General features: G+C 45.7%; 1 protein-coding gene across 1 annotated transcript; it reads right to left on the bottom strand.

The window, feature by feature from the left end:
- Nucleotides 1-331: 331 nt before the first annotated feature.
- On the bottom strand, nucleotides 332-14,367 carry Zscan21 (zinc finger and SCAN domain containing 21). The gene is made up of 4 exons (XM_028859648.2): nucleotides 14,263-14,367; nucleotides 8,607-9,085; nucleotides 7,636-7,831; nucleotides 332-1,580 (listed from the first exon to the last, which is right to left on the bottom strand). Exons 2-4 carry the CDS (start codon nucleotides 9,000-9,002, stop codon nucleotides 736-738), a joined length of 1,437 nt encoding a protein of 478 aa, XP_028715481.1. The 5' UTR covers nucleotides 9,003-9,085; nucleotides 14,263-14,367; the 3' UTR covers nucleotides 332-735.
- Between the last annotated feature and the right edge of the window lie 3,116 nt (nucleotides 14,368-17,483).

Consider the following 17,483-nt stretch of genomic DNA (forward strand, 5'->3'; position numbering starts at 1 on the left):
TCTCTTTATGAGAGTATACCCCCATGCCTGGCCAATATTTTAACCAAGAGTGTTCAGTAACATGGCTACTGATAGGTTCAGTGGGTGAGGAGCTTGCCACCAGGTCTGACAACCTGAGTTTGATTCCTGGGACCCATATGCTGGATGGAAGGAGAGAATAATTCATTCAAGTTGTCCTCTGGCCTCCACATATGTGCTAGGGCATGCACACACTCACATACCCATCCACCCACCTACCCACCCACCCACCCAAAAACTGTAAAAAACAACAACAACAAAAAACCAAGTGTTGTATAACATCTTCATTTATCACAATAACAGTCCTGAGACATTACATGATGCTATACGTTTATTCTGAAACAGACTGTTCAAGGTGGCTCAGTTCTTTACAAACTACAACTGTGGAATATATGTTAAAACAGTTAAACAATTTTAATGTTTCCTCCTTAACTACACTGGACACACATCAGTTTAACTATGCGGAAGGCAATGTCAGCATAGTTCACTAGGGCCTGGAGTGTGAAGAGGGACCCTGCTGGCCGAGGTGACCACTGTGGAGCTCACTGCTGCTCCGCAGACCTCCGCCTGCCCTGTCACTGTGGAGTCCTCCCTCCATGGCATCCCTTGATGACTAGAGCAAAATCTACCACCAAACATCATTGTATTACAGAGCTGCTCTCTAGCATTCACATTCTAATGTTTACAACAACAAGAACAACAGAGGAGGATGGGCAGTTACAGTACTTCTCCCTCTCCAGTGTGGACTCTCTGATGTTTGGAAAGGTTGGACTTGCTACAGAAGGTTTTCCCACAGTGGTTACACCAATAGGGCTTCTCGCCAGTATGGATTCTGTGATGCTTATTAAAATTTGAACTATGGTTGAAGGCCTTGCCACACTCCTTACACTTATAGGGCTTCTCCCCTGTGTGCAGGCGTTGATGGGAACTGAGACCTGCATGCTGACTAAAACTCTTTCCACACTCGTTACACTGATAGGGCTTCTCCCCCGTGTGGATACGATAGTGTCGAATGAGGCTGCCCTTCCCACTGAAGGCTTTCCCACAGTCTTTACACTGATAGGGCGCCTCTTCCGTGTGCATCCTTTGATGTTTAAGGAGTTCTGCGCTCTGCCCAAAGGCTTTCCCACACTTACAGTCATAGGGCCGGTCCACCAAGTGTGTTCTGTAATGAAGGGTAAGGTTGGAGCTGTGGCTGAAAGCCTTCCCACACTTTGTGCACACATAAGGCTTCTCCCCAGTGTGTGTTCTCCGGTGTTTAGTGAGGTTTGAGCTATTGCTAAAGGCCTTCCCACACTCTGCACATATGTAACGTTTTTCTCCCGGTGCAGGCTTAGCAGACATGGATTCTGCCCCTCTCCTCGAACCTGCATCCTGCAGAGAAGCTCTTGCTCCCTTCTCCCTTCCCAGACTGTTGGCCCACTGCCTTTCTGACCTTGACCTGTACTTATTGGCAGCAATCATGGGGATGATGTCTCTTTTGAGTCCGTCTGCATGAGACTCCTCTTCAGAACTTCTCTGCTCATCTGCTGAGTCCTCCTTCTGAGGATTCGATTTCAAACCTGAAAGCAGGCGGGTTAAGGATGCATCAGTTGTTCCTGTTCTGAGGATGCAGCTGGTACAGGGGTAGCAGGATCACCAAGGGAGGTAGACGGATTTGAAAGGATGATGATGTGTGAAACAGCTCTAACAGCAATACAAATGAAGTTACTGTCACATCTAGTTTATGGTACTGTGCGTTCAGAGGGCCCCGGCTCCTAGTACCTATTACATGATTATTTTACAGTTCTTACTATCAGAAAGAGTGTGTTCCCTCCCCACTCCCACCCCCGTATGCTCTGAAGCAGTCTAGAAGACACTGGAATATTCTGTCTGTGACTTCACATTTGCTTCTACAAGATACTCAGAGCCAATGTTTGTGAAGGATTTCTGCCTTGGAAGGTTTCTGGGCCATGCAGGTAAAAGAAAGGAGCTCAAGTTTCTACCAGGGTAAACATCAGGTTTCAGTGCTGTGGGTGAGGTTGAGTTCCACTCACGCTCAAACTGGTCAACTCCCCCAGTCCTGTGCTACTGGCTCAGTCTTCCAGTACAGCACACCTTCTCAGGGGTACATAAGCTTCTTTGAGAACAGTGCCAACTCCTCTCCCTTAAGAGCACTTAAAAGCCCTTTGCCCAAATGGGCATTAAAACCTGAGCCTGGGCCAGGTATAGTGGCGCACATCTTTAATCCTAGCACTTGGGAGCAAGAGGCAGGTGGATCTCTGTCTTTTGTGGCAGCCTAGTCTACATGGTGAGTTCTGGGCCAGATAAGGTTACATAGAGAGACCAAAACAAAAAACAAGAACAAATAAAATTACAATCAAGTCAGAACCAACCAACCAGTCCACCAACCGAACAGAAAAAAAAAATCCACAAAAACAAAAAAACCCAGTTCATTTCCAGCTCTGGTAACACTTCCTCCTGGTCTTCCACTCTGTGTAGAAATGATATGTGAATATGCACAGGGAAGTATATACAACAGGATTCAATCTATCCTATTGTAATTTTTCCTCCAACTGTCATAATTTTTCTCTTAAGTTTTTACAGTTGACTATAATTCCATTGTGTATATATGTACATTTTCTTTATCCACTGATACCCAGGCTGGTTCCACATTTTGGGTATTATGAACAGAGCTACAGTAAAATTAGCCCAGTCTCTGTGATATGCTGACTTAGAACCCTCTAGATATGAAGCTGGGTATGGTGGTACACATCTCAAATCCCAGCACCAGAAGGAAGTAGAAGCAGGACCAGGAGTTCAAGGTCACCCTCCTTTACATAACACTTCTGAAGCCAGTATCCCCTCTATCCTCACTCCCCCAGACAGGGTTTCTTTGTGTGGCCTTGGGTGTCCTAGAACTCACTCTGTAGACCAGGCTGGCTTTGAACTCAGAGATCCTCTTGCCTCTGCCTCCTGAGTGCTGGTATCAAAGGTGTGAGGATCAAAGGTGTGAGCTACCACCACCAGCCAGTGTCCTTTTTTAACCATAAATAAATAAAACAAACAAATAAATAAAAAAATAGTGTTCATATGGGTATTTTCCTTGCACATATTAAAGTGTACTGTGTGCATGCCTGGTTCTCATGGAGTCCAGAAAAGGGTGCCTGATCCCCAAAACTGCAGTTCTGGATTGTTTTAAGCTGCCACGTGGGTGCTGGGAACTGAAAATGGATCCTCTGCAAAAGCACCAAGTGCTCTTACCTGTCTAACCATCTCTCCAGTCCCAATTATCCCAGATTTATTTTTATATTTATTTTAAGATTTATTTTTATGCATGTGTGTAACTGTGTGTCTGCTACATGTACACAGGTGCCCACAGAGGCCAGAAGAGGCCATGAGGTCTCTTGAAGTGGGAGTTAACACACAGGCAGTTGTGAGCAGCCTCCTGTGGGTGCTGGGCTCAAGCCTCTGTCCTCTGCAACAGCAGAAAGTGCTCTTATCTACTGAGCCATCTCTCCAGCCCCTAATTTCTATTTACAACTGAAAAGGTACACTGGGTACACAGTCTACTGACAGTGGTGCCAGGGCGGTCAGTCAGGAGCGCATGCCTATCAACTGTCTGTATTCTGCACTCACTTGTGTGGTGCCCTCAAGAGCAGGAGGTTGGCTATCCCAGGCGGAATCAAGTTTCAAAGGGTCAGAGTCTCAGAATCCAAAGCAGGGGGGAAGGGGCAGAAGGAGTGCGTGGCACAGAACAGAAAGGGAAGGAAGAGAGCAGACTGAGGTAGGATGGTATTCTAAAAGTGGGGATTGTGGGGGAACACTTTAATCTGCTAGAGGGAGGGTCTTCCTTCTTTTGGGGACAGGGTCTCACTCTGTAGACTCTTCTGTAACATACTAGGTTTGCAACAGGCCCCCAGGTCCTAGCACAACCGACACCATGATGGAAGTGCCATTCAGGCCTTGGAACCCAGCACACAGCACCACTACCTGCTGAAACAAGAACGAGGACGCAGCCCATCAAAGCCCACAGTTCTGAGGAAGTTCCTAAATGTACTAACCTTGCTTTTTGGCTTCTGGCTAACATTCTTGCTAACTGAAGTGTGTCAACCCAGGATGTGGTTTTTATGCTTAAAAGCACATCCAGAGAAAGGCTAGGGACTGCACTCTGGTCCTGAATACCCAGTTGTTGTGGAGTATTTGTTTAACTATGTAACGATGTGTCGCTGTTTTACCTTGCCTGCCCCTGACTGGTATAATAAAAAGCTGAACAAAGTATAGGTGGGACTTCTGGGCAGGGAGAACAAGTAGGAGGAGGATTTTAGACTCAAAGGAAGAAAGAAAAGAGACACCAGGGAGACGCCAGGGGCCAGCCAGCTAGACAAGGAGGAAGCAGGAAAGTAGGACATAGAGAATGAAAGAAAGGCAAAAAGCCCCAAGGCAAAACCTAGATGAATAAAAACAGGTTAAATTAAGTTATAAGAGCTAGTGAGGCTGGAGAGATGGCCCAGTGGTTAAGAGCACTGGCTACTCTTTCAGAGGACCTGGATTCAATTCCCAGCATCCACATGACGGCTCATAGCTGTCTGTAACTCTAATTCCATGGGATCTGATGCCAATGCACATAAAAGTTAAATAAATTAAAAAAGAGCTAGCGGATAAGCTGAAGCTAAGGCTGAGTCTTCATAGGTCTCCGTGTCTTTATTTTGGGATCTGGTTGGCAGCACAAAGACAATTCCAGCTACACCCAGTGTAAGCTGCTGCCAGATAATGAAGACCTTCTCTTGGCTTGAACCATGTCTGAGTGGTCTTCTCTAGTAGACACCTCACAACAGGTAGATCTAGGCTGGCCTCAAACTCATGGCAATCCTCCTGCTTCAGATTTTCAAGTGTTGTGCAAAGTTATATTCTTGGTTTTCTTCATGTATAATTAATTACTCTGGCAGTCCAGGGAAGCCCCCAGGTAAGTGGAAGATTATTAACAACTCTAAACAGTGAAAAACTTAAATTAACAGTTTAATTTTCACTTTTCCCAGAGAATATGATTTTGTTGTTTCTTGAGTCAGAGTGTCAATATATAGCCCAGCCTGGCCTTGAACTCTTCTACCTCGGCCTTTGTGAGTGCCGGGATTACAGGGCGTGTGACACCGTATCTGGCTGGAGAATGTGGGAATTTTGTTGCTCATTTTTTAGACTTACTTTATGTACATGCATGTTTTGTCTATATGTATGTATGTGCACCATATGTGTGTTTGGTGCCTGAAGAGTCAGAACGAGGAACTGGAGAGTTCCAGATGCTGAGGAGCTACCACGTGGGTGCTGGGAGCTGAACTCAAGTCCTCTGCAAGAATAACAAGCACTCTTAACTGCCACCTCTCTCCAGCCCCCTAGAATGTAGCTTTCAACAGACTTAGGCCAGGAGTGATGGTGCACACTTTCAGTCTAGCACTCAGAAGGGACAGGCAAGCAGCTCTGAGTTCTAGGCCAGCCAAGACTGCACACTGGGACCCTGTCTCATTAATAAATAGGAATTACTGAGTGTGTGCAGGCATTTCTGTAACTGCCTGTGTGAAGGTCAGAGGACAACTCCAGAACTTAGTTCTCTCCTTGTCCAGAACTTAGTTCTCTCCTTCTTTTTGATGTAGGTTCCAAGGATGGAACTCAGGTCACTGGGCTTTCAGAGCAAGTACTTTAACTGCTGAGCCATCTTGTCTGTCCCTATGATGTACATTTTCAAACAATTATTTTTATTTATGTGCCTGCTTATCTGTATGTGCACAACAAATGTGCAGGTACTGTTGTAGGAATTTAGCAGCATCACTGTATGGGGCAGATATTAGAACAAACAGTTGTTTTTTTCAGAAGTACTTTGACCTTGGAGAATCCTCGTGGAAAACAGTGATTGTTTCGCTAAGGTGGTACTGTAGCCTCCCAGGATTTTGGGCACAAGACGCCTCAGGCATACCGGAGGCTCTTGTCTTATTGTGTACTGCAAAGGATACATAATAAAGGACTAGAGTAATGGCATGTGATGCTCTCCTTCAGGAAGACATGTAAATTAGATTAGGGACCTTGGTATGAGGAAATACTTTATGTAATTTTTAATAAATATATCTTTGTACAACTTTTCGGGGGCTCAGTCCATCAGAAGAGGCTGGACCTTCCTGCTGCCCGATAGGCCTTAAAATTTTATGTTGGGAGTGCCTTCTTTCTTCAACCGACCTGTACACTACTCGGTGCACCCTGACAAGATGCCCTTGGAGAGCAGACCTTAGTAACTAGAGTTATAGACCATTGTAAGGCACTCCATATGGGTGCTAGGAAATGAACTGGGTCCTTTGTAAGAGCAGCCACTGCTCTTTACTGCTGAGCCGTCTCTCCAGCCCCAATACAGTTTTTTGTTTGTTTGGTTTTTTTTTTTTGGACAGGATCTCTCTACAAAGCACTGGCTCATTATGTAGATCAGGCTGGTCTTGAACTCACAGAAATCTCACCTGCTTCTGCCTCCCAAGTACTGGAACTAAAGGTGTGCTCTACTATGCCTGGTACAGAATATAGTTTTCAACAGGGCTCAAAATTTTGTTTCCAAGAGGGGGTTTCAAGTATCTAGGACATGGTAAGTAATTTAGGCATTTTCTAAGGGCCACAGCTCTGCTCATGAACATACCATATCCATGAAAAATGATAAATACAAGATTTGGAACAATGTGCTATATTTTCATCAACATGTAAATCTAATTAATCTTTGAAAACTTTATTATACCAGGTAAATGAAAGTATATAAGAGCAGAAACAACCTGTAGAAAAATAAGGCTGATATGTAAACCATGATTTGTGGAGATCTGAGGTAGGGGAAGTTAGTTACCCTAATATACTTTTTTTTTAGACAAGGTCTCATAAAACCTAGACTGGTCTTGAACTCACCATGTAGCCAAGGATGACCTTGAATCTGAGTGCTGGGGATGGAACCCAGGGCCTCCTGCATGCTAGGTAAGCACTCTATAAACTGAGCTGTATTTCCAACCCCTAATTTATTTCTGACCTGTGACATCTGCAGAGATTCAGAACGGAGGCTCCTTGGCCTTTTCCAGACCCAGTCTGTCCTGCTACGTATCCCAGGAAACTGACCCTTAGGCCTAAAGACTTTTCACACCATCGGCTGCGGTTGAGTCTGCTAACTGGTACACCAGAAAATGTGTGACAGGAACAGTGTGAAAATGAGGTATCTATCCCATTTTCCCCTCTTTACACAATGGTAGGACCTAGGGCCATGGCTCCTAGCACGTGACCCCCTCCTTCCCTACCAAGGCTCGGCTCTTGTCTGGTTCTGTAACACCAGGTCTTCTTTCTTGGCCCTTCGGGCTCATAGGCAGCAATACCTCTTCACTGTTGTCTAGTTTGGCACTATCCTGGCTCATTCAGCCTGTCCATGTCTCCCAATCAGTGTCACTCATTTTTAAAACAGCTCACTCCACTCAACCCTCTGCAAGCATGCTGCCCATCCTAGTGCTGGGAACCTGTCCGAGGCAGTCGGGTTTGGGAGGAAAGTGCATGAATGACTTCTGCCTAGGCTGCTCAACCAGTCAGGTCAATCTAGAGTTACAGAGCTCTCTGGACACCGAGATGGGTCCTTACCTTGCCGCTTTCTTGGATCCTGAGTGAAAACCTCCTCCTCACCAGTCTCTTGGATGTACAGGGGCCCCCAATACTCATACTTGGGGCTGGCATCCACAGGCTGAGCTTGGGTAGTACTGCTTAAGGACTCCATTGCAGTTCCTGAAGTTGACATCTTCTCCCAAGCCTGCTTCTGTTCATCTGGAGGAGATGAGACCTAGAGACAGTAAGAAATGACGTATGCATAGCTGACTCAAGATGAGAAGAATCTCAAGCAAGCTAAGCAGAATTCTAGGGAAGGAGGGGAAAAATAGCCATCCCACTTGGTTCCCACAGTTACTTCAGGATAAGAGCAGACAACAGGAGGAAACATGATCTAGCTCCCCAGAAGCTTCTAGCTGGTTAATAATCTTACTGGATGCTGTTGTGTAACAGTTTCTGCCTTCCATCCTACAGGAAGGTAAACAACATAAACTAGCCTCAGGAAGTCCCTGAAACTGACCAGATTCATTAGGCCCCTCCCTGTCAGAGTAAGGAATAAAAGCTGGGCGTCCCTCTGAGACTAGTGGAACAGAGCTGTACAGGAGACCAAGCAAAGCCAAGCTGCAAACAAGAGTCTCAGACCAGCTGAGCTGCCTGGACAAAACATTCTCCAACCTGCTGAGCTGCCTGTAGGCTGGGCAGTGTGCTCCAGGTCCCCAGCTGTGTGAGCTGTCACCCATGCTGGGCTCTGGTGATGCAGCTGTCTTGAGTCACTTCTGCTCCTGTAAGTAACCCCTCACCCAAACTTTAATAAGCAACCCCAATAAAACTTATCAGTTCACCAAGCTGGACTTTGGTGGTGTCTGTAGTTTGGTCTGTTGTGGGTTCCCTATCTGGGGTGAGTAGACGTGTGTTGTGTCTCCCCGGGAAAAGTTGCACACAACAGATGGACAAGCCCTGACTGCTGCCAAGGATGTTATGTCTCCTAGCATCTGATCCCTCCCGCCCACCTGCAGTCCTGGCTCATCCAGTTCTTGCTCCAGGTCTTCCAGGAGAGTGACGGCCTCCTCTGCACTCTCAGGGCAGTGCTGCTGCACCCAGGCCTGGAGCTCTCGGGGCAGGATGGTCAGGAACTGCTCCAGCACCAGCAGCTCCAGGATCTGCTCCTTGGTGTGGATCTCGGGCTGCAGCCACTCACAGCAGAGCACCCGAAGCTGGCTCAGTGCCTCCCGGGGCCCAGGAGTGTCATGGTACCCAAACTGCCTGAAGCGCTGACGGGATATCTCTAGGTTAGGGCGGCACTTATCCTTCTCTTCATCCTCTTCAGCTTTAAGAGTCGAAGGCCCCATTGGCTCCTGAGGTGGCCTGGGGCCCAGAACTGTGGCCATGCCCACCACCTTGGTCATCACACAGATTCCAGAAAGAGCAGGATCTGGGGAGCAGACCTGGTACCTCTGGGTTTCTGTTTCTTAAGGGCCACACTTCAAACCTACAAAAACACAGTTGCCATAAAATTATCAAAAAAGTTTTTCTGATCTTCATCACAGGGGCCACCAGACAACTACCATATAAAAAGTATTGTTCAGAGCTGGTGGGATGGCTCAGTGGATCAAAGTGCTGCTGGGCCTGACCACCCTTTGTGATCCACATGGTGGCAGAAGAGAACCAACTTCTTCAAGTTGTTCTCTGACCGCATGTGTACGTCATGCGTGTGCATGCGCGTACACACATACATATATACATACACACACACACAAACATACACTGTATATATATAAAAAAAGCATTGTTCAGAAATGATGTTGACAGAAAAATGGATGGAAGTGGAAATTATCATGTTCAGCAAGATAAGCCAGACTCACCAATTCTCTCCTATGAGCACGTATTCTCTCCTATGCAGAATTTGAAGGGTGGGAGCAGACATGAAAGTAAAAGGGAAGTGGAAGGGATAGAGGGGTGTGAGGGGTACAAGAAAGGGCAACTAAGGACTAAGTATGATTAAAGTAATTATATGTGCTATGGTTGTTTGCCTAAGAACGGCCCCTATAGGTTCATATATTTGAAAGCTTAGTCACCAGGGACTGTACTATTTGAAAGGATTAGAAGGATTAGGTGTGGCCTTGTTGGAGGAAGTATGTCATTGGGGGTGGGCTTTGAGGTTTCAAAAGCTCACAACAGGCCCAGTGTTGCTCCCTCTGCCTACAGATCAGGATATAGCTCTTAGCTACTGGGCCAGTGCCTGCCTGCATGTGGCCATGCTTCCTGCCACGATGATAATGTACTTAACCTCTGAAACTGTAAACAAGCCCCCAATTAAACACTTTCTCTTATAAGAGTTGGTTTGGTCATAATGTCTCTTCCATCAACGGAACAGTGACTAAGAATGTGTGCATGGAAATATCACAATGAAGCCTGTTACTTTGTACCATTAATACATACAAATTAGAAAAATACATATCGTTCAAAATCGTTCTGGAGTCAGCTAAGTCACCTGATGTGAGTTGTGTCCATTTCCCCCCAAAGTCCAGAGTGGCATAATTTAAAAATAGATCTTTGCTCCAAAAACTGTTTCACAATCTTGTAACTATAGGTACCTTAGTTTCTATGGTTTCAGCAAACTAACTAATACTGTCTGAACACAGAAAAGTAGACTAGTCAAATGATTGTGTTTGTCAGCATGAGCATGTATGTCCCAGGCTGGAATTAACTAGCTTGTTTAAAAAAATAATGGCATATAGGGGCTAGGAAGATAGCTCAGGAGAAGAGTGTCTGTCTGGTGGATACAAAGCTTTGGGGTCTATTCCTAGCACCAAATAAATAAATGAATAAAAACTTTAAAACAAAAGTAATCCAAGTCTAATTAGGATGCAATCTGAATTTATCTGACTTTTGCTTTGTTTTTCGAGACAGGGTTTCTCTGTGTAGCTTTGGAGCCTGTCCTGGAACTCACTCTGTAGACCAGGCTGGCCTCGAACTCACAGAGATCTGCCTGCCTCTGCCTCCCGAGTGCTGGGACGAAAGGTGTGCGCCACCACTGCCCGGCTTATCTGACTTTTTAAGGAGAACATATTCAATTGTTTTTCTTTTTGGGGGTGTGTATACGTGTATAGACAAGTGTACAGATGAACTTTCCTGTGCATAGATCAGAGGTCAATGTCAGACATCTTCCCCTGTCACTGTTCACCTTATTTATTGTTTGTTTTGAGACAGGGTCTCTCACTGAACCTGGAGCTCATGGCCAGCATGGCTTGCTGGCTGGCCATGGAACTAAGGATCTGCCTGTCTCGCCCTTCTAGTACTGAGATTTCAGGCACAAACAGACAAATCTGGGATTTTACCTGTGCTCAGGTCCTCATGCTTGCACAGAAAGCATTTTACTAACTAAGCCTCTTCCCGAGTCCCATATTCAAGTTTTTATTTAAGTGTCTTTAGCGTTAAGAAAAATTTTAATTTTAAAACCGTGTCATTGTGTTTACATTCCCATGTGCACATGAGGGCAGGTACCTGTGGAGGGCAGTAGTGGGAACCCCTGGAGCTACAGACATTTTGTGAACTGCCTAACACGACTGCTGGGAAACAAATTAGGGTCTTCTGCCAAGAGCAGTACATATTCTTTTTTTTTTTTTTTCTAGACAGGGTTTCTCTGTGTAGCTTTGTACCTTTCCTGGAACTCACTTGGTAGCCCAGGCTGGCCTCGAACTCACAGAGATCCGCCTGGCTCTGCCTCCTGAGTGCTGGGATTAAAGGCGTGCGCCACCACCGCCCATCAAGCAGTACATATTCTTAACCACTGAATCATTTCCCCAGTCACCATTGCCCTTTTTTTGTTTGTTTGTTTGTTTTGTTTTTTGAGACAGGGTTTCTCTGTAGCTTTGGAGCCTGTTCTAGGACTTGCTCTGCAGACCAGGCTGGCCTCAAACTCAGAGACCCGCCTGCCTCTGCCTCCTGAGTGCTGGGATTAAAGGCATGTGCCACTATCACAGGGCGCCCTTCCCCTTTTTAATTGATCAATTTTGTGTCAGAGTGAGGTGTATGCATGCCACAGTTTGTACAGAGGTTTTTAAGAGGTCAGAGCTAACTTGCAAGACTCACTTCTCTTCTTCCATCATGTAGGTTCCAGGGACCAAACTCAGGCCATCAGGCTTGGGGACAAGCACCTTTACTGGCCCATCTTTTGTGGCCTTGCTGTTAGATTTTAACAGAATAATGGGTAGAAAGACAAAAAACGAATGTGTGTTGTTGTTGTTATTTTGAGACTGGGTCTCGATGCATAGCCTTGGCTGACCTGGAACTCATAAACGATTGGCCTGCCTCTCCTTCTGAGCTCTGGGATTAAAGTGGTGTCACCGACCCCAGCAGGACACATGCTTACAGTTACTTAGTCGGAGAAAATACATATCGCTGAAAAGAAACTGACAGGAAAATTCAACCAAAAAAGGTGATGAAAACAAAGAGACTTAGAAACATTTTTCTTTTAGCTTTTGGACATTTGGTATCTCCCACTTGGTACCCTAGAATGGAACACTAATTGAACCATTGAATGTGCCTTGCCTTCATTCAGCCTTTCAGTCCTGGACTCTAAAAGTCTCTTTAGTAAATTTTTATGGTTGTGATGGGAGAGCATGTCTGCAATCCCAGCATTGTGAGACAGGCCAAAGCCAGAGCCTTGGCTACGGAGTGAGTTGAGGCCATTAGGCCAGCCTGTGAAAAATGTATGCACAGCTCTCAAACACCACCACCACCACAAAAGGGACGTAGAGAGAAGAAATGGTAGGAGATGGGATAGGAGTGAGAGAAATGCTTCCACCTGACTGGCATGTTGTGGAGTTTTTTTTTTTTTTTTTTTTTTTTTTTGGCAAGATTTAAAAAAAAAATCTGATAATAAACTATCTTGGCATCCCCCCTCCCCTCCAAAGAAAGCCAGTAATTTCGAATTTGGTTATGCTGAGCTTTCCATTTGGAGATGCCCTCCCTCCCCAAGTCTTTGTTTCTGAAAATTTCTTAAATGTTCATAAAATCAAAAAGCCAGGCAGATCTATGTGAGTTCGAGCCAGCCTGGGCCACAGAGTGAGTTCCAGGACAGGAGCAAAGCAACACTACACAGAGAAACCGTCTCGAAAAACAAAAAAAAAGACAGCTAGGACTATACAAAGAAACCCTGTTTCCACCCTCCACCCTCCTGAGACAGACCAGGCTGTCCTTGAACTCACATAGATCCGCCTGGCTCTGCCTCTCGAATGAGGCGTGTGCCACCACCGCCCGGCAGAAACCCTGTCTTAAAAAACCTTTTGGTTTTACAACAACAAAACCCAAAGCTATCTTAAAGGTTTAACTGGACTAGCAAGATGGCTAGGTGAGTAACGAGGGCAACTTGTTACCAAGTTTGATCCTGGTGCCCACATGATGGAAGGGAAGCACTGATTCATGCAAATTGTCCTTTGACACACACACACACACACACACACACACACACACACACACACACAGAGCAAATAAAATAATAAGTTTTAACTCTTGCAGTCTACCAGCAGAGGCATGTAGCCTATTTCAGGGCAGGCTTTTGGTCACTTCCCAATTTTGCCCTCCTTTATGCCAAATCTGCAAAGTTTATATACCCCTCTTAATAAGCCTCAAACTCATTCTGTATAAGGCGAGGTATACATAAGTCAAAGTATCACAGATTGCAGCAAATGAACAGCAATTACTACCTAGTGGTAGATAAAGCCTTTAAGAACAGTCTGTACTTGGAAACTCCAAGCTGAAGCCGTGGTGACACACACCTGTTAATTACAGCACTGGGGATAGCAGAGACAGGAGGATGACCAATTATACGCCAGCCTGGGCTATACAGCAAGACCCTGTCTCAAACCGAGCAAACTTATTTTCGAAAAACTTCTAGGCAAGCCAATAATTTTTCAGGAGCATAACTGCGGGGCGGATCTAATTGCTAAGAAAGGATCCTTTAGAGCGAGCCAAATTCTGCATCATTTCAATAGCCCTGGACCAATACTTAGTTTCTCATCAGAAGCCTTCCAGCATTTGAAAAACAACTTTTGTGCCTGTTAATCTTCTGTTCAGTTTTTCAATTGTCCCCCTTCAACACAGATTTCCAAGCATGTCAACCCACTAAATAAATCACCTTTCTCTCCTATACTCTACTTACAAACGATCCTCTAAAAATCTTTCCAAACTCAAGCAGATCCCTGTTCTGTGCACACAAAGCCTAACGGGACTATTTCCCCGCCTGGACTGGACATTACCCAAGATTAATGAGATTCGGGTTTTCACACAATGTTCCTAACCTCAGGCTTGTTCGTAACAATCCCGAGTTTAAATGTCCGGGCGAGAGGTAGGGAAAAAAGAAGGCAGTTTCCTTCGGATAACATAAGAGCTCAGCTGAAGGAGATCGCAGAAAAAGCAATTCCGGAAGCAAAAGAAACAAGGTTTTGTTCGAGAAAGCCCTTGGAGGGTGGAAAAGGCTTTCCGTAGAGCGGCGCCTACAGCAGCTGGGCGGGGCCGCTCCTCCCTAGGCAACCTCCCAGAACCACGATGGACGAATCCCCGGAACCAGAACCACAGCTGCTAAGCCCGTTCCTCCCTCCCTACACCTTTCGGCCAACGCTCCTTTTCCCGGCCGCTAGGCTAACCCGGGACTCGCAGGCTCACCGTGACTCAGAACCGCTTCGGAGTCTGGAACCCGCACAGCCGCTGAACAACGGCGCAGCCGGAAGTGCGTCAGGGCCCCGCCCCGCGGGAGGGGGCGCAGTCGCCCCTCTAGAAATCCGGGAATTCTCGGTATCCTAGTCGATCCGACACTGGAGCTGTCCTAGACTTGATCTGTCCAGTCCCCACCCCCACCCTTTTTTTTTCTATTTCTTTTTTGTTCTCTCCCTCTCCCCTCCCCCTCCCTCTCCTTTTGTTTTCCTTTTTTTTTTTTGTTTTTGAGACAAACATCTCATTATGTAGCTCTGTCTGGCCAGGAACTCTATGTATACCAGGCTGGCCTCAAACTCAAAACGATCCTGCCTCTCGCTCAATGAGTAAAGAACGAGCTTGCTATATATACAAGCGTAAGAACCTAAGTTTGGATTTCTAGCACCACATAAAAAGCCTGTGATACATTACATGCCTGTAATCCCAGTGCTGGGAGGATCCCTGGGGCCTGCTCAAAAACAAGGTAGAGAAGAAGACTTGACCTCAACCTCTGGCCTTTATATGAATGCACACACACATGTGTACATGAGCACAAACACAGAGAACAATCTGCCTGAGCTCTTCACATGTGAAGAAACCAGTGTCTCGACAGATCAGATCCAGTGCATACTGGAGTGTGGACAGTAAAGCTGAGAGTAGAATTCGGTTCTCTAACTGTGCATGTTTGTTATTTCACCACAGATTTTTTTTTTTCCGGTGCTGGGTATGGTACCCAGTGCCTTAGGCGTGCTATAGCCATCATCAAGCTATTTCCCTGGCTCTGAAGAGATGTTTAAAAATATATAACACTAGAGCTGGATGTGGTGGCCCACACCTGCCATCCCAACACTGGGAGCTGCAGGCTGGGTGATCTGGAGTTTTAACGTCATTCTCAGCTACATATTCCAGGCCAGCTTGGCCTTCATGAGACTCTGTGTCAAAAAAAAAAAAAAAAGACCCAAGTTAGCAGACAAGACAAAACAAAACTATGAGATAAGTTGTCCATTTACATCATGTTAAATCAAGTAATTTTATGATGATCCATTCTTTTTCCATTAATATAACCATGACCATATAATGAGAAAGGAAACAAGGAAAAATTAGTCACTGTGGTGTAGGGCTCTCTGTGGTTTGCCACATGCATGTCTTTTTCAGAAATATATTGATTTCCAATGAGTTCACTGGACAAATACTTCTCAAGAATGTGCTCTATATTGTGGTGGGCCCCAAAACAGCTTGACCATACAGCTGCCATGACAGGCTTAGAAGCCCAGACACAGCTTCTGGCAGGCAACACCTGGACCCAGGAATAGCCATAAGCTGACCTCATCCAGTGGGGCCTGCATCTAAGAGGAAATACCTGACATTCCAAACATTCCCTATACCCCTATACAAATCTCAGCCAATCAGAGTCCTGAACCCTGGAAATGCCATCACCCCAACCTCTGCTATGATAAAAACCCCACCCTGCCTGGGCTCTGGGCTCTCTGCTCTCACTACTGCATCAAACAGACAGAGAGATCAAGCTCGGAGCTTGAAGATAATAAAGGCTCTTTGCTTTTACATGTGGGATTCGGTTTCCATGGTGGTCTTTTGGGGGTGCCCGAAATCTGGGCATAACATATATCACGTATGTATGTTATGTATGTATGTATCATGTATGTATCATGACACAAAAATTTACAAATGACAAATACACAGCTTTGGGATTGGGCAGATGGCTCAGTGGGTAAAGTGCTTGTAAAGTATATTACTTTGCTGTTGTAATAAAACTGCTAAATCAAGGTAACTTATAGGAGGAAGGATTTATGGTCCCAGAGCAATAAGGGTCCACCATGGTTGGGAGGCAGCAGGCCAGGCATGGCAGTTAGAGCGGCAAACTGGGAGCTCACATCTTTTTTTTTTTTTGATTTTTTCGAGACAGGGTTTCTCTGTGTAGCTTTGCGCCTTTCCTGGAACTCGCTTTGGAGACCAGGCTGGCCTCGAACTCACAGAGATCCGCCTGCCTCTGCCTCCCGAGTGCTGGGATTAAAGGCGTGCGCCACCACCGCCCGGCGGAGCTCACATCTTGAACCTCAAGTAGGGAGCAGCAGAGCACAATGCTAGGGAGTACCCAGGGTCTCAGGGATATTGATTGCTACGTCCGGCGTGGGGTATCTGAGAGAAAAAAAAATCTACGTACACTATGTTCTTATATCTGTTAACTTTATTCCTCTAAGACAAAATTCTATCAATTCAGCTATAGCTCCACCAGGCATTCAAGAAAGGAGGAATAACTCTAGACATACCAAGCTCTTTATCCACCTACTTTATTTCTCTGTGATGAAATCCTGTCTCCATAACTGCAGTTCCGTCCAGCTCCCTAGCTTAGAGCTCTGCTAATGACTAAACTCCTGTGCTTCCAGCCTCATCTTCTTCCTCTGTATCCTCTTTCTCCATCTCTGCTACTCCCTACTCCTGGCACTCAGAAAACTCTAGCCGAGATCTGTTTAACCTCTATGGAACCTCTGTCTTCCTCTCTTCTCTCTCGCCATGCCCTTCGGTCCCATTTCTACAGAAAATGCCTGCCCTTTCTTTCCCTGGGCACGAGGTTCCCTGCCTCCTCAGGAATGTTATTCTAACTCTCACCTAGATATGTAAAAACCTCCTTTGTTCTCAGTCAGTTGCTGTGGAGAGCCGCTGGGCCTCAGGTCAGGGGGATAATCTAAACTTCATTTGCACAAGAAACAAAGCTGTGAGTCTCCTGCCAGCTTGTCTTTACTTACTTGACTTTATTTAGGTACTGGCTCCCGCAGGGAAGTTACCTAGAAGTTCAGCAGGTCTGAAAATATTTGAGCACATAGGAATTTCATAGTAGAAGACAGCTGGAATATTAAAGGCTGGATAGCAACAAATATTCATAATAAATTGCTTGCCTCTTGACAGACTCTTGGCCTTCAAGGTATAGCTTTAATACACAGCTGAATCTCTATGATATATTCTTGCAGCCCACAAGACAATGCAAATGGCTTTTGCACCCTTTCCAGCAAGGCCACGCCTCCTAAGCCTCCCTAAGCATCACCATCAACTAGGAACAAAGTATTCAAATGCCCAAGACTATAATGGACATCTCATTCAAATCACCACTGAGCAATCTGACTCTGGGTTCAGATATCCAGAACTGTAACAGGCTTTCTTGGACCACCAACCGGCTC

This window comes from Peromyscus leucopus, chromosome 23 (genome assembly GCF_004664715.2).
Source record: "Peromyscus leucopus breed LL Stock chromosome 23, UCI_PerLeu_2.1, whole genome shotgun sequence".
NCBI lineage: Eukaryota > Metazoa > Chordata > Mammalia > Rodentia > Cricetidae > Peromyscus > Peromyscus leucopus.

What these genes read in the sequence shown, in the direction of transcription:
- Zscan21 (XM_028859648.2), bottom strand. Translation starts at nt 9,002, where the DNA reads ATGACCAAGGTGGTGGGCATGGCCACAGTTCTGGGCCCCAGGCCACCT. An exon ending in TGGATGAGCCAGGACTGCAG is followed by an intron (nt 7,832 to 8,606) that starts GTGGGCGGGAGG and finishes TACTGTCTCTAG; the next exon opens with GTCTCATCTCCTCCAGATGA. An exon ending in GGATCCAAGAAAGCGGCAAG is followed by an intron (nt 1,581 to 7,635) that starts GTAAGGACCCAT and finishes GCCTGCTTTCAG; the next exon opens with GTTTGAAATCGAATCCTCAG.